Source organism: Plectropomus leopardus, chromosome 2 (genome assembly GCF_008729295.1).
Source record: "Plectropomus leopardus isolate mb chromosome 2, YSFRI_Pleo_2.0, whole genome shotgun sequence".
Taxonomy (NCBI): domain Eukaryota; kingdom Metazoa; phylum Chordata; class Actinopteri; order Perciformes; family Serranidae; genus Plectropomus; species Plectropomus leopardus.
This window is the reverse complement of record NC_056464.1, coordinates 40,078,399-40,099,450: the sequence shown is the minus strand read 5'-3', so window position 1 is coordinate 40,099,450 and position 21,052 is coordinate 40,078,399. Positions and strand designations below refer to the sequence as shown.

General features: G+C 40.8%; 2 protein-coding genes and 1 long non-coding RNA gene across 3 annotated transcripts; 2 read left to right on the top strand and 1 right to left on the bottom strand.

The window, feature by feature from the left end:
• Positions 1-2,317: 2,317 nt before the first annotated feature.
• On the bottom strand, positions 2,318-17,953 carry LOC121961027. The gene is made up of 3 exons (XR_006107021.1): positions 17,282-17,953; positions 10,184-10,225; positions 2,318-3,177 (listed from the first exon to the last, which is right to left on the bottom strand). It is a non-coding gene; the product is annotated as an uncharacterized LOC121961027 (long non-coding RNA).
• On the top strand, positions 11,470-12,879 carry LOC121961013 (nuclear factor 7, brain-like). The gene has a single exon (XM_042510921.1). It carries the CDS (start codon positions 11,494-11,496, stop codon positions 12,877-12,879), a length of 1,386 nt encoding a protein of 461 aa, XP_042366855.1. The 5' UTR covers positions 11,470-11,493.
• On the top strand, positions 14,430-16,168 carry LOC121961005 (nuclear factor 7, ovary-like). The gene has a single exon (XM_042510912.1). The coding sequence runs from the start codon at positions 14,430-14,432 to the stop codon at positions 15,831-15,833; it is 1,404 nt and encodes a 467-aa protein (XP_042366846.1). The 3' UTR covers positions 15,834-16,168.
• Positions 17,954-21,052: the final 3,099 nt, after the last annotated feature.

Below are 21,052 nucleotides of genomic sequence, written 5' to 3'. Positions count from 1 at the left end.
AATTTCTTAATATCAAACCGTTTTGAAAATGTGCATACTGGCTCAAACCTACTTCTCATATGTTTTGTCGCCAAAAATATTAATCTGAAAAGCAACTAGTAACTACAGCGGTCACATAAATGAGGTGGAGTACTAGTATAAGGAAGGACACCATCAAAATACGTCCACTTTTACAGTACTTAGCGAAAGATACACTGCAGATACACGACAGTCACTGACACATGCTTTTTCTTGACATACATATATAAATGTGTTGCTGTCTCACACACACACACACACACACACACACACACACACACACACACACACACACACACACTTAATGCTGGCTATGAGCCACCCTCTTCATAAACACTGAGAGCTGCCTGCCTGAGATGAAAGTGGGTCTTAGAATAAGAGCTTAGAGCTCAACAGCTGGTCAGATATAACACACACACACACACACACAGACACACACACACACAACCTGAGACCCAATAATTCTGGGTATGTGTGTGCGCTCATGTATGTGTATATTTTGTCTTAGTGTATCCACATGTGTCTTAGCGTGTGCGTGTATGTGTGTGTGTGTGTGTGTCTGTGTGTGTGTGTCTTGCCTTGCAGACACAGACATGACGTTGATCGACTGCAAAAGGAACAGCTCACATCTCGTCTGCTGCCTGCTCACCAAAGACAACAATCACACACACACACACACACACACACACACACACACACTTTATTTTCTGCAGTCCTCTCTCTCTCAACTCGAATCTGACCGACCAAACAGATAAAGACGAGCAGGTCAGTGAGACAGTAATCACATGGATGTCAGCTGTAGGCGGCGTTTCAAACAACAATTAAAGCAGCCCGTTCACACGAGGACTCTTCGCAGACACGAAGCAACTCGACCGCTGGAGATAATTACACAGATGTCACGTCTGTGCACACGCTAACGCCAGCAGGGGAGGAACAAGGGCACGAAGACGGGATGAAATCAGCTGTGTTTGGTTTCCATTCAGTCTTGTATTAATTTATTTTCATTTTCTGTACAAGAGACCAAAGTTAAGCACTGATGTTGTTGTTAAACTTTTAATGTGTAACTGCTTTGAAGGAATATGAATAAGATGTTTCGGAAACAATTCAATAACAAGAATTACGGCCTTACGGTTGTTTGCGTCCGTGCACCATTAAAGTTTCACTTACAGTTTACATCCACACACACGATATCTAAAATCAGCACAGTTTACAGATTAATGTCACCAATTCAGTATCTGACCGAATGTCTCCAATTCTGTTCCTGAGATAAAACGCAGAGTAACGGAAAGAAAACACGATGTCACAGTGAAGCTGACCTTTGACCTTTTTGATATAAAATGTCACTTCATTTTATCCTATTAGACTTTAATTTTGTCATAATTAACATATGAATTCTAGAGTTATGTCCAAAAGCATGTTTTTCTTCAAGGCCATACCTCGGACAATCAATATCTAATCAGTTCATCTTTGAGTCCAAGTGGACGTTTGTGCCAAACTGAAAAAAAAGAAAATCCCTCATAGTGTTCACATCACACTTTCACAAGAATGAGACCGATACCGTCATAGTGGTCTTGACTTTTGACCTGTGACCACAAAAATCCAATCAGTTCATCGATGAGTCCAAGTGGACATTTGTGCCAAATCTTTACAAAATCCCTCAAGAGGATCTTAAGATATTGTGTTCAGGAGAATGAGATGGTTGCAAGGTTACAGTGACCTTAACCTTTGACTTTTTATCCATCAATATCAAAGCACTTAATTATTTAGTTCAAGTGGACGTTTGTGCCATATTTAAGAAATATCTCTCAAGGTGTTCTTGATCATGGTTATTGCACAGAGGCATAAAAATGTGTTTTATTTTTTGACAATAGATTTCAAGAGGTTTTACATGAATGAGATAGATGAGATCACTGTGACCTTGACTTTGGATCTGTGACCACCAAAATCTAAACAGTTCATCATTGAGTCTAAGTGGATGTTTGTGCCAAATTTTTAAAAAATCCCTCAAGCTGCTCTTGAGATATCATGTTCACGAGACAGATGACAGGTCACAGTGACCTCGAACTTTAACCACCAAAATCTAATAAATTCATCTGTAAGTCCAAGTGGATGTTTGTGCCAAATTTGAAGAAATTCCCTCACAGCGTTTTTGAAGTATTCTGTTCACAACAATGAGATGGACGGTCGGACGGAAATTTTTGGAAATTTAGCACAAACACATTCACAACTTCTGCAGTTATCAATTAATATTCATAAAAAAGAACTAACACAGAGTTCATAAAATCTGCATCCACAAAAGTTCCTGAAAGTATCTTATTTATTTATTCCAGAGAATATATATTTTTTTTTCGTTTATGCAGTTCATTCCTTACCAAAGTCTGGCAGAGATTAAAGATTTCACATTGAGTCATTCGTCCTCTTAAACATCACTGAACTGTGTTGGCTGTGCTGCCACATTCATATCGTTACACACAATCATCTCAAGGCCAATAAAACCTAATAATGAAACAATAAATACATTTTATATGGCGCTTTTAAATGAGCTCAAAGATGCTTTACAAGGTCGAAACCTTTTTTTTTTTAAATCAAGGTTAAATACATGTTTGGCTTCTGAGCAGCTCCACTGAGTAGATGATTCCTTTAGCGCCCGAGATGAAGCATCGTCATTAAGATCAATAAACTAATCTTAAAATTTAAGGTTTTTTGTTGGCATCAGCCAGAAATCTTTTACCAGCTGCTGCACTGAAGAACTTAACTCTTATTTCCCTAAAACAATCCATCAGATTTCAATCACAATCCTCTTTTTGTTGTGGTTTTTGCCGACAGAGGAGCTCGAACACTCGGCGCAACTCAAATTCACACTACAGTGTTTGAGTGAAGTAGACAGACAGTAAAATTTACAGTAGGAGAGTTTGTTCTCACCGGGAGCAGCTGGACGAAGCTCTATTACTGCTGAGAAATTTAAGGCGTCACTTAAAACTGATGGAAATTAACCGCAGAGTGAGAGCGCCGGCGCTGTGATGAGCAGCTGCTTCAAACACGTGCTCTCAAACAGCTCCTCTGACTGCAGTTCACGCTGCCGATCACTGATCAGACCGCCAAGTTTCAGCTCGGTTTCAGCTCCGCGATGAGGCCACGCCGAAAATGAATGATCACGAACTACAGAAAACACAGAACAAATGTAACAACAAGCTGAATCACTGAATCAAAACTCTGAAGGAAATGATTCAATCATAACTCAACAACACCAAGAATCAGTTCTACTCTGCTTCATGATCACAAACAATATAACTAAAAAAATCACAAAATGTGTCTCATCCATAGTCCAAATGCAATTAATTGTACCTATCTGATCTTATATGCAACAAATGTGGTATTAAATATGTGGGTAAAAAACAGCAATACAGTCTTAATGGAACTTGCACAAGACAGAAATATTTAAAGTCTGAGTAAAGAAAAAAATATCTTATGAGTTTGAGCACCAAGTCAAATTTATATAAGAAAAACTCCAAGCATTTAAAATCAGGTTTCAAAATCATGAAAAATGAGCAATATTTTCTATATTTATTTTCAATATTTTCTACAAATTAATATATTTGGACGTGTTCACTAAATACAAGTTTAATAACTACAAAAAAAACACACAGTCCTCATATGATATCAAACAAAATATGGACAACTGACGCACATAACATTGTGTATATTTATAATAGTAACCTACTGCAAGTTGACTATTGTTTTACCATGAAATGTCTCGTATACAATAAAATGAGGGTTTATAATTTTCTGTCATGGAGGAAAAGAAAGCAGACTCACTGCCAGCTGCGGTGTCTTATTGTGATTTGCAGATTTTGTTCATTTTTATGTCTCAGTGATTATCTTTTTTAGTACTTAAACATAAATCATCGAAATATAAAAGCGAGTAATCATAATCAGCTAAATGTAAACATTAGTGAATTTTGCTCAGAAAAGCCCGTTTACCGAGGTTACGTCTGTTTGTATTTGTTTACAGGGCAGCCACATCCAATATGGCGGACGTTCTGACGTGTGGCCAACAGAGTCACCGCAGCGTCTACGAAAGATGTCTACGGACTGAGGCACATGCTAAGATGTAGAAAAAAAACATCACATTCGGACGGAGAGCGAACACTGTACTCCACCATGAAAGTCCAGGATTTTCGCCCCTCCAGTTGGCCTTATGGACGCCTTCGTGCTCCCGTCCAGCCGCCTGGCAGCGCATAATAACACCACGACTGATTCTGTCAGGTTCTCAGCTGATGCCGTACAGCGGCGAATCATGCAAATGCAAAAGGTGGCTTTTGTCGTCAGGTTTTTACGCTAAAAGAAAAGGTAATTTGAGGACTTCGAGGTGAAAATGGGCGAGAGAGGAGCATCTGGTTTAGAAAAAAATGTACAGCTTTGAAAAAAAAGTAGACGACTACCAGGAAACATGTTGATTTGTCCTCAGTGTGCAAAAAGTGCTTATGTGGATTATTGTGAAAAAGACAAAGGACACGGTAACTACACACATGCATGCACACACACGCACACGCGAACGCACACACACACAAACACACACACACGCACACACACACATACAAACACACACGCACACACACACAAACGCACGCACACACACACGCACACAAACGCACACACACACACACAGACACACACACAAACACACACGCACGCGCATGCACACACACACACACACACACACACACAAACACACACGCACACACTCACAAACGCACGCACACGCACACACAAACAAACGCACGCACACAAACGCGCGCACACACACACTCACACAAACACACACGCACACACACACAAACGCACGCACACGCACACACACACACACACACACACAAACGCACGCACACGCACGCACACACACACACACACACAGCTTATGTGTGAGCTGGGCTGGTATGGAGGGCTTTGGCCTGACTGACGGTGCTTTGTTCATCCATCCGGTCCTTCTGCCTGTAAATGCAATCCAATCCAATCAACTCTGGGGGGGGCAGAGACAACACACACACACACACACACACACACAGACACACACACAAACACACACGCACGCGCATGCACACACACACACACACACACACACACAAACACACACAAACACACTCAGGGGGGGGGCAGAGACAACACACACACACACACACACACACACATACACACACAATACACAAAAACACCACAGTCCCAGAGGGGCAGATGCTCCAGAGGTCTGACAAGGCAATCACAAGACCTTATCCATCACGAGTGACAGAGGAGGAGGAGGAGGAGGAGCAGCAGCAGGAGGACATGAGGTGAGGGTGCGATTGGTAGGGGTAGTGGCTGCAGTAAAGGAAGCGGAGGGGGAGTGATGGGGGTGAGGACAGCAGAGGGATGATGGGGCGGGATTGCGGCTGCGAGGTGCAGCAGCGGCGGAGGTGTACAGTATCGACGCCGGCCTCCTGCCGAGGGTTACGGCGGATGCAGCTGCAGCAGGAGATTGCTGGAAAAAAAGTCTTTATCTTGAAAATGTTCCCGTACCAAGGTCACAACGACTGCACGCACACACAAACCCAGCGGGGGGGAGATTACTTAAATGTGACATTTGCTTTGGTATACAAATGCCACGTCAGAGACAGAAAGACAGAGAGCGGAGGAGACAGAGACAGACTCAAAGTCTTATAAATATCACGTGGAAACCAGAATCATCCATCACATCCTAAAGGGCAGCAGAGGGCAAAAAGCAACACACGAACGAAGAGCAGCTAAAGGATAAAAACGAAACGAATATTCCAACAACTGCTGCGTGCAGACATTCATGGATTCATTCAGAAGATGAATCTCTGGGCGGCTTTCCATTAACCCTCAAATTGAAATTGCAAATACAAAATATGCCAAATGGAAACACGGCAATTTTGGAAAAAACGCTTATCGAAAAAAGTTTTTACGCTGGCATGAGGTGGTTATTTCAGGCGATTTGAAAATGCCATAAACGCAAAGCTACAATGGAAACACTGTTTTTTGCTTTTATAGGATGTGCAACATCAGGTGGCTGTAATGCGACTTTATGGATGCCGTTAAACCCAAAGAAGAAGAAAAAGTACAACTTGGCAACAGAGGAGCTCAAACACTCTGTGTGCTGACATAGCAGCATAAAATACATATACTTAAGTAAAGTGAAAGTACCTCAAATTCACACTGCAGTACTTGAGTGAAGTCACTAGACGGTAATAATATTTACAGTCAGAGAGTTTGTTCTTCACCAGGAGCAGCTGGATGAAGCCGTTTTATCTCATTTTAACAGAAAAAATTGAACGATTTTTTTATTTTAATTTTTTTTGTTTTTTTGCAATTTGATTTTTATTTAAAAACTTTTGGTAAATTCTTTTTTCTTTTTTTGGCAATGTTTAAAGAAAAAATTGTGATTTTCTTCTCTTTTTCTAATTGATTTTTAAGGGGAGAAAAGAAAAAAAATGGCAATTTGTTTTTCTTTAAAAAAAAAAATTGGCAATTTTTAATAATTTTTTCTACTGACGTAAAGTCACGACATTCTGCAAAACGTGGCTCGGCATGTGTGGACGGAGGAAGAGACCGAGATCTTCTTAACTCTGAAATCACTGCGATATTAGATCGACTTCAATGAGCGGCTGCAATAGAAATAAAGCTGCTAATATTTTGGACCTCCATCACCATGGTTACTGGAACGTCATCGCGAGAGGAGGAGCTGCATAACATCACTCAGTGGAAACGCACTCATCTCGTACTTGTGTTTTATCGAAATTTAGAAAATATCGCGAAAGTTTTACGCAAATCTGGGATGGAAACGCAGCTACAGTCTGCTGGTTAGCGATGGTTAGCAGACTGGACCGGGCCCGTTCACCAGTGACAACACTGAACTGGTTGTCCTTCAGAATCAGAGGAGGCGTGAGACACACACGCTGGTGTTCAAAGCGCCGACCTCAGGTCAGACCGAAGCATCCCCGGGGGACACACGGATAATAGGACAAGGCGAATAAAGACAGTGAGAAGGAGACGAGCTGTGTGACGGATGGACAGATCCTGGAGACGAACAAATAAACGGAGAGATGAATAATTAATTCAGCAGGTGTGAAGTGTGTCATTAGCGGGAGAGTGAAACCGTGTAGAGACAATGAAAAACAGAATCCGAAATGGGGTTTTTTTATGGCTGTTCCTGAGGGACAGAAGCGGGAGGACAGATAACACGATCTGACAGGAAGTGAGAAATGTCAGCAGGAAGAGAGCAGGTGAGGCTCTGAGCGGTCCCGATCGAGGCGGGTTGGATTTTTGGTCCCTTGAACCCGCAGCTACGCCTCTAAGCTGCCATCTGCCGGCACGGCGCCGCGGCCACGAGACTGACCCCGAAAAAACCTGCGTCTGTCTCTCTAACACAGACTAACTCCTTCAAAATAAGACTTAAAAACACCTTCAAAGTAAGACTCAAAAACAGCAGCTTTGTTCTAAAGTATGTAGATCAGAGAGACTCAACCTGCTTTGCTTTGGGGGCCACACAGCAGGCCAGGGGCCAGTCACAGGAGCCCCATACATGTTTCTAGGACTTTAGGACATTTAAAGGATTTTAGGATGATTGTGGGATTTCAGGAGTTTTCTAGGATTTTATGACAATTCAGAATGGTTCCAGGATTTTAGGACATTTCAAGATTTTAGGACATTTTTAGGACTTTAGGACGTAAGTGTCTTCGCTAGGACCTCTGTCGGGGGTTTTAGGGGATCCTCCACTGGCACTTTAAAAAAAAACAAGCTCTATTTCGATGCTGTTTTATGCACTGTGGCACCTTATGGATACTAAAAGGACAAAAACAATTCCCAGTGTGAATAACTTTCTCTTTGTTGTGAATTAGAAAATGGTTGGTTTATCTGAACAGGCTGGTGGACGTGAATCAGCTCGGCTGCTGATAAATGATCAGCATTTCCTGGACGGACGCGCTGAACCGCAGCCAGAATAACAAACAGCTTCCAGTCTCTTGAAGTCAAACTGTGAATCTTATTTTTGTTGACTGAAAGTTAAACAACTTTTAGTGGCTGTTAATAATAATAATTGTTTTAGATTTTGTCATTTTACAACATAATAAATAATGAAAATAATGCACATGTAGCATCAATTATCTCAGTAATTAAAACATGATTTTTAAAATGTTATACGGCACAAAGCTAAATATTTGAAAGGATAATGAAGCATGAAGTGCTTCACTTTAACTCAACGCCTGCTCCTCATGTTAGTGTGCCCTGCACTCTGGTGGCCTGACTGGTGAACAGCAGTTTATTACTTAGAAACCCAAAACTCTTAAAAGTTCAGGACAAATTCACAAAAGGATTGCGCAGCTTTTGCAGCCACTAAACCTGCAAAACTAAGACAAGAAACCACGTAATTCTTAAAGCACCAATGAAGGGTTAAATGCACACGTAACTGCTCTGCCAAGCATACATCGTGCCGCTGCTCCTGTGCTTCGTGCATGTTTTTCCTTCGGGTGATGTGCAAATATTTGCTGCAAAATTTGCAACTTAAATGCAAATGAGCCCTAAAAACAGTCCGATTCGCAAACATCAGAGCTAACAGCTGAACTGGGCATGTGCGGACTGATGTGCATTTTTAGGTGGCTTTAAGGTGTCACGCAGGCTTTCCAGGGTCCAACAACAGTTTCTCTCTGTCCCATTTAACCCTTTAGGGCCCGCTTTAATATCAAAAACACACGCATCGCTCTGCGCACAAAAAGCTCTTCAAAATCAAACTTTAAAAAATATTATACATTAATAGAATTTTAACCCTTTAAATGCCAGGTTTTTGGCCATCATTATCATCATATATGTACATATATATGGAGGTAACATCGCTGCAGATCCCAAACACCCCGGACACAAACTGTTCAAACTCCTCCCGTCTGGTAGGCGTTACAGGTCACTGCACGCCAAAACAAGCGCACACAGAACCAGTTTCCTCCCTGCTGATGGTCACAGTGTCAGAATATTCACTAATGCACGTTTGCATTCTCTCTTTTAACTTAACTTGTATATATTAGCTAAAACTGTTTAACCAGGGCTCGTGCATGTATCAATTTAAAACTATAATTTTCTGTTTTTATCTGTTTTTCACTTTTATTTTTACATTTGTTTAGTTTGTACATTGAGAGCAAAGCTAACTGGAGTCTAATTCCTGCTTGTGAAAGCACACCTGGCCAATAAAGCTGATCCTGATTCTGTGTGTTTATGAAATCACTCCAGGAGCGATCCGAACGATTTCGTTCGCCACTTTTCGTTGTCGTTATAGTTGTAGCGTGGACTCCACCTCCACTTGAGTTGGATCGATTTTTAAAAACTTGGTGGGACGGCCTTTAAGAGTCGATAAAAGATAAATGGTTAACTCAGATCTGTTCTCTCAGGAGGAGGAAACTAGTGTTTTATTGGAGGGTATACGGAGGTATATCGGGATATAACACACCTCTTTTTCTGGACGTTTAGACGCCGGCGGACAGTACACCCACTTCCTCCTCTGTAATCTGCCCATCAGCTATCACTGCACCGCCGGAGAAAACCATTGTCATGAAGAAATATGTCAAAACTGAAAAGTAGCGCTTAGGCTGAGATGGTAAAAATGAACGTTATTCATCACAGCCTGTGAGCATAATCGTCATTAACGCCACACCGTCACACCGCATTAGGGCTGAGATAAGATTCTGTGGTCACGTGACGGGCCTCACACTGAGGTAATGACCGCTCCCTGCTTTCTTTTGGACCGATGACTCTGAGAATCCTCTCAAAGATTTACAGCGAGGGTAACTTTTATTCACGGGGAAACCTGGAAAAGCTCAAACATTTATCACGTCTCATATAAAGAGTCATTACGGGAGGCAGCGTGGTTGTGCCTCATCATGTGTTAATACAAGAGCCGTTTTTTTATGACTTGTTTCACTCGTGTTTTCTCTCTCTGCACGTATTCGACGGAAAAATGTTTACAGATGTGTGAAGCATCACAGGTGCATCATGGGTCATTCGAGCAGATGTGAACCCACTCAGACTGAATTTTGGAAGGTTTTAGCCGGAGCTGCGCAGCATGCGTCGGACTTTTCTAACCCAAAACCACATCAAACAACAGAAAGGTTATTTCACGCCAACTCACCCAAAATCCAGAACTTTTCCCAGGTCATGTCTTGGATTTTTTCTGAAAAAAAAAAAAAAAAGAAAATGCTGAAACTTGAATCCTAAAGCTGAATTTTTAAAGTTTAGCCCTTTGAGCTCAATTTCAGCAACATTAACTTAACATTAATTTCGCAAACTTGTTAAAATGACAAGTTTAATTAAATCAGTCCGTCAAAGTTTTAGTAACTTCAGTAAACCAGGTTTACTGCGAATCCTGCTGGTTGCAAACGAGACAATTGTATTTGTACTTTCTAAAACATGTTAAGAAAACTCATAAGTTCATCGTAATGATGAAGACCAACTTCATTTACTGAAGTTGCGACCGCTCAGAGAAAACCAGGTCATTTCACTTGACATTTTTGAAGGTGCAGTTTGTAAGATCTGGGCAAAATGTTTGTTTAAAACATTCAAGAATTGAACCCTGTCAATAGAGTGTATATATGTATATATACTGTATATAGTTAACAAGCGTTATATACAAATCTGATTCCATGTCTAAATTGGAGTAGGAGGAAGTACTAATTTCGTATACTAATATGTAAATATTAAATATTTCATAGTTGTACATATATGATATTACCCTTTATAATCCCTGATGCCTACAATTTTTAAATCATTTATATCTTATGTCTTCACTCTTTTATTGTAAATCTGTATCTTTTATGATGTTTTTATATTTTATTGCTCCGTAAAGCACTCTGAATGGGTGTGTTGTATGAAATGTGTGAAATAAATAATATTTCTATGATATGTGGACGATCAGGTGACAGCTGTGGTGCCGTTATTGTCATGTTCATTTTTAAAACAAAAAAATGATGGAAGTGAATAACTGAATTTGCTCTGCGTGTTTTCTTCGTGCATTTTCCCTGAAGGTTGTTGGCATAAAGACGTGATCTGGAAGCACGACGGATCATATTCATCATATTTATCATCTGTTCCCTTTAAGATAATAAAGCTCATCAGCGGGACGACAAAGCTCCACCTCTGAGGTGACTTCATCTGATCAATCGAGGAAACGGGTTTCCTGCTCAGTTCTCAGTGAGAGGAGACGCACCGACCGACTGACAGACGGTAAGATTCACCCTCATTATGAAGCTGTGACTTCAGTACTCCAGTTAAAAGCTGGAGTACCAAATTACTGCATTACTGAAGTACTTTGGCCTGCAGCCAACTGTAAAACACTCAGAAACTCAAAGTGAAAGCGAATGAGACCACGCCCTGCAGCAGGGACGGAAGCTGACCTGTTTTAACGTGCTGTCTGCTGTGATTTCAGCTTCACTCAGAGACTAAATGGCTTCCAGATCAGAGGAGGATCTCTGCTGTCCGGTCTGTCAGGACGTCTTCAGAGATCCTGTTCTTCTGTCATGTAGCCACAGCTTCTGTAAAGACTGTCTGAAGAGCTGGTGGACACAGAAACCAGCACAGGAGTGTCCAGTTTGTAAGAGACGATCTTTGTTTGAACCACCTTGTAACCTGGTGTTAAAGCAGCTGTGTGAGTCCTTCTTACAGGAGAGAGATCAGAGAGCTTCAGAGGCTCTCTGCAGTCTGCACTCTGAGAAACTCAAACTCTTCTGTCTGGACCATCAGCAGCCGGTGTGTGTCGTCTGCAGAGATTCAGAAAAACACAGCGACCACAGATTCAGACCCGTCGATGAAGCTGCACGACAACACAAGAAGAAACTTCAGGAGACTCTGGAGCCCTTAAAGGAGAAGTTAAAGGTTTTTAAACGAGTTAAAGTGAAGTCTGAACAAACAGCAGCTCACATGAAGGTCCAGGCCCGACGCACAGAGACGCAGATTAAGGAGCAGTTTAAGAAGCTTCACCAGTTTCTGGAGGAGGAAGAGGAGGCCAGGATGGCTGCACTGAGGGAGGAAGAGGAGCAGAAGAGTCAGAGGATGAAGGAGGAGCTGGAGGCTCTGAGCAGAGAGATAGCAGCTCTTTCAGACACGGTCAGAGACGCAGAGGACGAGCTGAGAGCCGAAGACGTCTCCTTCCTGCAGAGATACAAGGCTGCGGTGGACAGAGTCCAGCAGCGCCCCCTGCTGGAGGATCCACAGCTGCTCTCAGGAGCTCTGATAGACGAGGCCAAACACCTGGGCAACCTCACCTTCAACATCTGGAACAAGATGAAGGACATGGTCTCCTACAGTCCTCTGATTCTGGACCCAAACACTGCTAACCCACATCTCGTCCTGTCTGAAGACCTGACCAGCATGAGGGCAGGAGATGAGGTACAGCAGCTTCCTGATAATCCAGAGCGGTTTGATAACCACTGGTCTATGCGGAGCTCTGAGGGCTTTAACTCTGGGACTCACAGCTGGGACGTCGAGGTTGGAGACAGTACAGCCTGGGGTTTTGGTGTGTTAGCAGGGTCCGAACAGGGGAAGGGACACATACGGTCTGAATTATGGGGAATACGGCTCTATGAAGGTAAATATTCAGCATGGTCACCTCCGGATTCATCCACTGATCTGAGAGTGGAGAAAAAGATCCAGAGGATCCGAGTGAATCTGGACTGGAACAAAGGAAAACTGTCGTTCTCTGATCCGGATACTAACACACATATACACACCTTCACACACACTTTCACTGAGAGGATGTTTCCGTACATTAGCTCTGGAGATAAACTGAAGATATTACCACTGAAGGTCCGTGTGGGAAAACTACAGATCTGAAGGGTCACTTAGCCTAAAGGTGGTAAATCGTAAATGAAGCACAGAGTTCTTCACTTCTGCTGCAAGAAATTCCCTCAGAGTGTTCCTGAGATATCCACTGCACAAGAATGAGATAGACAAGGTCACACTGACTTTGACCTTTGACCACCAAACTCTAGCCAGTTCATTGGTAGGTCCGAGTGGAAGTTTGTGCCAAATTTGAGGAAATTGCCTCAAGGCCTTTTTGAAATATCGCGTCCATGAGAATAAGACGGACGAAAGCTCACAGTGACCGTGCACGGTTAAGAGCAGGGACATGCTCTTGGAGATGTAAACCCAGTCAGACTTTTTATGTGACAGTGTTGATCAGAAGTGATTCACATTAAATGCAGTTTGTTCTTCAGTGTCATTATATTATTCGTGTCTCTGATAATGCCGTCATATTTGTCTCAATGAGATCCACACAGAGACGTTTACACATCATACATTTGGGAGAAGAGGAACACAGTTTGCATTTGGGCATCCTCACAGAAAACAGGGCATTAAAATTATATCATGTAAAAAAAAAGTGTGTATCTGAATAGTGACTGTTAATGTGAAATCTATTAAAAAATGTGGGAAAACTACTGAAAAATGAAAAGTAAAACGGAGTACTACAGCAGCTCAAGAGTCAGCCAGAAAAAAAAGGGTAAAAAAACATTATAAGCCACAGAACTATAATTTTTCAGAGAACTTTACAAACTATACAAATACATGATTTTCATTTGTTTCTTTTCTGAATTTTACAGTATTTGTTGGTTCAGTTTGATCAGTTTAAATGTTCATATGTGGTATATAATCCAAAGAAAAATCATTAAGATCACATGAAACTTTAATATAAAGTCAAAGCTTTGAGGTGAGGTTAAGTGTCTTATTAACAACAGATGGACTGAGGTTTTGTTTAAAATATTTTAGTCTGTGCGCTCTAATCTGCACACAACCAGAGCCTCCAACCAGGCATACTGACGGTTATCTAGACATTAAGAATGATAAATCAGCATGACAACACACCTCCTTCGTCACTAAAAATGTCACTCTGCCATTTTCACTGGCAACTTGTAACTTCTGGAGCTGAATAAAAAACAAGAAGGCTACTATACTGATACAAAATCGATCATTTTGTTGTTAATTTACAGTACTAAATAATAGTACCCACATGTATTGTAGTACATGTGTGACTGGAGACCCCCAGACAGTTCACTTTCGGCCTTCATGTGGGTTTACCAAGTCTGTCAGACTCTCCAAACACCCGATCCAGCCGCTCGAATCCAAACTCCTGCAACACTCCACAGATAAAAGAACTGCCACAGCTGAATACTATACAGATACAATGCAATGACTCTGTTAGTCAGTACGTTCGACAGATATGGCTCGGCTATCTTTTGAACTTTGGAAGGAAACACGCCTCTCAGTAAGACCATGACACGAAGCCGGAAACAGTTTATTCTTTCTCACTGAAGAGAGACACAGACTGAAAACCAGAAGGTTGATACTTTTTGTCCGCTGTGTTTTCAGCTTCACTCAGAGACTAAATGGCTTCCAGATCAGAGGAGGATCTCTGCTGTCCGGTCTGTCAGGACGTCTTTCAGGATCCTGTTGTTCTGTCATGTGGCCACAGCTTCTGTAAAGACTGTCTGAAGAGCTGGTGGACACAGAAACAAACTCAGGAGTGTCCAGTTTGTAAGAGAAGATCTTCCAGGGAACCTCCTTTAAGCATGGCGTTAAAGAGCCTGTGTGAGTCCGTTTTACAGGAGAGAGATCAGAGAGCTTCAGAGGCTCTCTGCAGTCTGCACTCTGAGAAACTCAAACTCTTCTGTCTGGACCATCAGCAGCCGGTGTGTGTCGTCTGCAGAGATTCAGAAAAACACAGCGACCACAGATTCAGACCCGTCGATGAAGCTGCACGACAACACAAGAAGAAACTTCAGGAGACTCTGGAGCCCTTAAAGGAGAAGTTAAAGGTTTTTAAACGAGTTAAAGTGAAGTCTGAACAAACAGCAGCTCACATGAAGGTCCAGGCCCGACGCACAGAGACGCAGATTAAGGAGCAGTTTAAGAAGCTTCACCAGTTTCTGGAGGAGGAAGAGGAGGCCAGGATGGCTGCACTGAGGGAGGAAGAGGAGCAGAAGAGTCAGAGGATGAAGGAGGAGCTGGAGGCTCTGAGCAGAGAGATAGCAGCTCTTTCAGACACGGTCAGAGACGCAGAGGACGAGCTGAGAGCCGAAGACGTCTCCTTCCTGCAGAGATACAAGGCTGCGGTGGACAGAGTCCAGCAGCGCCCCCTGCTGGAGGATCCACAGCTGCTCTCAGGAGCTCTGATAGACGAGGCCAAACACCTGGGCAACCTCACCTTCAACATCTGGAACAAGATGAAGGACATGGTCTCCTACAGTCCTCTGATCCTGGACCCAAACACTGCTGATCCAGAACTCATCCTGTCTGAAGATCTGACCAGCGTGAGACGAGGACGGAGACAGCAGCAGCTTCCTGATAATCCAGAGAGATTTGATAAATATTGGGCTGTCCTCGGCTCTGAGGGCTTTAACTCAGGGACTCACAGCTGGGAGGTCCAGGTTAGACACAGTAAACACTGGAAACTGGGTGTGTTAGCAGAGTCTGTCCACAGGAAGGGATTCATACAGTCTGGATTATGGATAATCTGGTTCAATGGAGGTAGATACTCAGCAGAGTCTCCACCAGCTTCGTCCTCTGTTCTCGATATAAAGAAAAAGTTTCAGAGGATCAGAGTGAATCTGGACTGGGACAGAGGAAAACTGTCGTTCTCTGATCCTGATACTAACACACACATACACACCTTCACACACACTTTCACTGAGAGGATGTTTCCTTACATTTACACGGCGTACGAGCAGAAGATTTTACCTCTGAAGGTCTGTGTGTCTTTAGTTAATCAGAGTTTACACACAGTGAAGTAAAACTGAAAATGCAAGCGGTCGATTGATTAAAGAGTCAGACACAGCGGTCCTCAGAGGCCGGGTTTCCCTTCAACCCTCAGATTTTTCAAATTGAAATTGCGAATATAAAATACGCCTCACGGAAACACGGCAACTGAGAAGAGAGAAACATAAAAACTTTTATGAACTTGATGGCAGCATCTCGAGAATCACGGAGGAGGTAGAGACGTTTGACGTGTTCAGATCGTCTGTCAGCTAGCCGGAAAGCGCTTATGACACAAGCTTAAACAAAAACAAAAACATTAACACACCGCAGCAGCAGAAATAGCCAGCGAAAATCATGTTTCGATGATTATATTGACTCCATTCCGAAAAAACAAAATCGTTAAAAAATAATTAAAATAGGAAATGACCTGAAAGGACTGCTTAAAAATGATTTTCAAAAATCTGTGAAATGATTTTAAATATCTAATTATAATTAGAAAATTATTTCACAGAATTATTATCATTTTAGGATTTTGTTTCAGGGCATTTCCTTTTCTTTGTTTTTTATTTTTTTACTTTCCTTTTTTGATTGTTTGTTAAACTAACTTTCAGGTCATTTTCATGTACTTTTTTCCTAATTTCTTACTAATTTTTGGATTGATCTTCCCAAAGTGCTTATTGCATTTTTAAAAAATGGAGAGAAATGTCCAGAGACTATATTTGTAATTATTATAATTCAGAAGCCAATTAGTTGCTCCTTGCACCCCGTTTTTTTCCTTATTCTATAATTTAATTTGGTTTTTTTTTCCTTTAAATTGTTTTTGTGATTTCTATAGAAAACTGAAAAATCTGGGGCATTTTTTTCTTCAGTTCTTTAAAGGAATATTTCTAAAATAAAAATGTCAAATTGACACCATGTATCTCAGCCAAAACAACAGGAACTGTTATTGGATTTTGGGTCCCTGCATGTCTCCATCTCTTCAAATGTATAACATTATTGTTTTTAATATGTGTGAAATAAATAAAATCAAACATCTCTGACAGTCATTGAACACTTTCTCAAGAAAAAAAACAAATCTGCGCTCAAAATCTTGAAACTTAATCAAAATCACTTCCTCTCATGTAAGACGTTCCCAAAAGGAAACTGTTTGCATGAACTAACCAGCGTGCACAACAAGAGTCAAAAACGTTTCTGTTGTTGTTGTTTTTTCAGCTCCATTCTGAACTTTCAGCTTTCAAACATCAAAGTTTTAAAATCTTATAACTAATTTATGGCGGAGGGAGGGTCAAACATTTTTCCCCAAGTCACTCAGAGCAACTCAACGAAAAAAACAAAAAAGTAGCTTCAAAATTAATAATAAAAAACACGAAGTCACGCTGCGCTGCAGCCGCCTCTGATAAATAACGAACAGTCCCTAACAGGGCTCCTGCTGTTTACGCACATACACACACACACACACACACAAACAGGCTCTTCGACTCACGTTATTTGCTGTCAAAGTCCACCGTCTGTCTCTGCAGATGAAGTGTCCATGTTGTCTTGAATGTCCCCGCGCAGAGACAGAAGTCCATCTCGTCTCAAACAAAACACCGGAGATGACATCGTTAGCCGCGCGCAAACTCTCCGGCCGTTGAAACGGTGTTTTTAACTCTTTGTGGTTCGCTGATGGTGGATTGATGGTTAAATTGTGTGAAACTTCTGACCGACGAGCTTCACGCTTCACCTCACGGTCTCTGTCCGCTGTCTCACTGTTTGACACAGGATGCAGACCTCACCTGTCCTCACCTGTCCTCACCTGTCTCCACCTGCCGGTAGACTCCGGTAAAGCTGTTTCCCACATGTTTTTGCTTCTCTTATTAACCCTTTGAATCCTGGATCTACAGAAGTAGATTTCTTTGTGCTTAACACAAGCATTTACATTTTTAAACCCGAGTAAACTGGTTTAATTTCTGATAACTGATAAGGAAATGAGCGGTGTTTTACCTTTGAAGCTGCAGATAACTCTGAGGGGTCGTGGGATGATTAACCCTTTGAGAACCTGAGCAAGTTCGCTTGATTTCCTTTAAGAAACCTGGAAAACACGAAGAAGGCAAAGAACAACTTTAGACAAGAAATGAACCTAAAATACCGAGAAATTAGCAAAACGTTACTAGAAAATCACCTGGCTCAAACAAACAAACAAACAAACAAACAAACGAAGATAATAAAAAACCAACAACTACAAGGAAATAACCTGAAAAAATGTTAAAAATCCAAAAGGAAATTCAGTGACACTATGACAAATATAGAGTTAGAATACTTATAAATATATCTCTCTGGACATTGTCTCCATTTTTTAAAATAATTTTCTTTTATCTCTTTCTCTTAGACTCTTTATTCTCTTATTTTCTTGTCACCTTTTGCTTTTTTTTTTTGCAATTTGCACATGCATTTTATTTATTTGAACTTTAATTTACAAGAAGAACTCCTTGAGATTAAAAATGTGTTTTTCATGAGCGCCTTGGACAAGAATTTAACAGCAAAAAGTAAAATTTTTGTTTCTTTACTGAAAAATGATCTTGGCACAAAAAGTCACTGAAAATTGAAGTTAATTGGGTTCATTAAATACATCCAAAAGATTACTGCTGAAGACATAAAGAAATCTCTCTGAAGCTGTTGGAAAAGATTTTGTTAGAGTCTGACTGAAATTATCACACGTGTGTTGCTTGTATTTTCTAGAGATAATTTTAGAGCTTCTCAGGGCGCCTTAAAGAGATAATTTAGATATTTTTAAGCGGGTTTGTGCGAGGTCTTGATCTGCAGTAATTGGTGGTTCGCGCTCCCAGTTTGGAGAATCAGGCCACAGTCCGACACAGACGGGAGCAGCAGCAAAATGCATTTTTACCACCTAAAATAATCAACATAAGTTTAAATGTACACTATATTTTAGGCCTTTTACCTTTATATAAGTATGTAATGTATCCATCAGAGGGATTACCTTGTGGAGTGACCGTGGTAACGAATTAAAACTGCATAGTTCACTCTGCAAAAAAAAAAAAAAAAAAAATTATAAAAATATGGTGGTACACAAATATAAAACTAGGAAATGATTATTATTTTAAATGAAATTTTTCAGAATCTTGTTATTATTTTTCTTTTTTGTTCCTCTGTTGTTTGTTCAGGTTTTTTTTTTCAAAACTTAGTTGTAAATGAGTTACTTTGGCAAATATTCTAAGTAAATAAACTAAGCTAATATAGGTGAATTTTCTAAGTAAAAGTACATAAAATAAGCTAATACAAGCAAATATAATCTTATAATATATATAAGTAAAATATGGCAATATAAGCGAATATTTTAAGTAAAAGTCAGTAAAATATGCTAATATAAGCAAATATGCTAAGTAGAGTTGGTAAAATAATCTAATAAAAGTGAGTAGTATTTTTAAGTAAAAGTAAGTAAATAAGCTAATATAAGCAAATATTCTGAGTAAAAGTAAGTAAATAAACAAATATAAGCAAATATTTTAAGTAAAAGTAAGTAAATACACTAATATAAACAAATGTTCTAAGTGAAGTAGGTAAATTAATTAATAAAAGTGAATATTCTAAGTAAAAGTAAATAAAATAAGATTCAGCTTCTACCTACATCTTTTCGGTCTATATATCTATTTTTTTGTTAGTCCTTTATTTAACAGTGGAGGAGTTTTTTTTGGGGGGGGGGGGGGGGGGGTTCTTTTTTTAAGTATATTGTTAAGTAATTTGTATCCTGATGTATGATGGTGCAAGTGTATGTGTCTGTATTAAATGTGTAACCGCTGTATTCTTACTGTATAAGATAATACAAGAAAACCACAATAATATATTTTGAGACATGTTATGTGTGCGACCCACCACAGGAGACTGTCCAAAAATATCTGAAAATTGGGAAAATGGCTGCTCTAACATGTTAACAAGTTAGAGCAGCCACAGTGAAGCGGAGATGCAGCTGACACGCAGCTGAGCAGCGCTTCACTGTGTGTGAGCTCGTGTCAGCTGTGTGTGAGCTGCATGTGAGCTCGTGTCAGCTGTGTGTGAGCTTGTGTCAGCTGTGTGTGAGCTGCGTGTGAGCTCGTGTCAGCTGTGTGTGAGCTGCGTGTCAGCTGCGTCTCAGCCGCAGCACATTTAGAGAATCGGTGGCTTGCCCATTTTTCTGGTTGTCAGCAGAAATAGACAGTGAAAATGGTGTTTTGATAATTATATTGACTCTATACCACCTTTTTTTTTTTACAGTTTCCATGTCTTTTTCTGCCACAGAGATGAGGAAATACAAACATATGTTTTATTTCATAATAAAAGTCCTCTGATAACGTCTCTTTTGACAGAATCCCGTCAGTTGTCGACAAAAGGCATTTATTGTGAAATATTTGCAGGACTGTGTTGTTGACAATGCAGGAGCTGCACAGCTTCACCTGGAACACACTGCATGTGTGAGCAGAGCGAGACAGCATCCTCGGCAAACAGCAGCGTATTTAACACTCGCAGCGCAGCGTTATAGCTGTGATGCTGCTGCATCGCTGACTGCTGCTAGTTCTGTATTTCCACATTTAAGAGCACAAATTCCGCTCATTTATGAAGTTGTGCAGCTCCTACATGTCTTGTGTCAGCAACTGATGGGATTCTGTCAACAGAGATGTTATTAAATGATTTTTATTTTGAAATGGAAGCAGGAAAATATGGTATAGAGTTAAAATAATCATCAAAAAAACAGTTTCACTGTCGAGCCACCGTTTCTCTACATGTGCCGCAGCTGAGACGCACCTGAGCAGCGCTGCTCACGCAGGCAGTGACTGCTCTGACTTGTTAACAGCGGGTTCTGCGATGCTCACGTGCTGCTCTCTCAGGCGTAAAACGTCACGCTTGTCGAGACTTTCTGAATCTGCGATGCCGTCTAAAATCCCACACTGGAGAGACGCAACTCTGCTGTTGTTCAGTTCTGTGAAAAAATGGAAAGGAGGCATACAGACGGGACTTTGTTATGCCACTGGATATGGAAAAATACTTCATACAACCCCACTTTCAAAAATTCACAATTAAAATTTGGTGCAATTGCTTAAAACTCAAATCAATTTCAGTTTTTCCTACTAAAAATATTTGCATTAAGAGTCAACATGAAGACATAATTAAAGCTAAAGTTATGCCAGGTGAAAAGAAAAAGGAGCACGGATGGAAAAGAGATGGATGGACTCATTTATCAGTATTGAATAAAAGTCGGTATATAATATAAAACCAGTAATAT

Coding starts and splice junctions, on each gene's coding strand:
- LOC121961013 (XM_042510921.1), top strand. CDS start 11,494: ATGGCTTCCAGATCAGAGGAGGATCTCTGCTGTCCGGTCTGTCAGGAC.
- LOC121961005 (XM_042510912.1), top strand. CDS start 14,430: ATGGCTTCCAGATCAGAGGAGGATCTCTGCTGTCCGGTCTGTCAGGAC.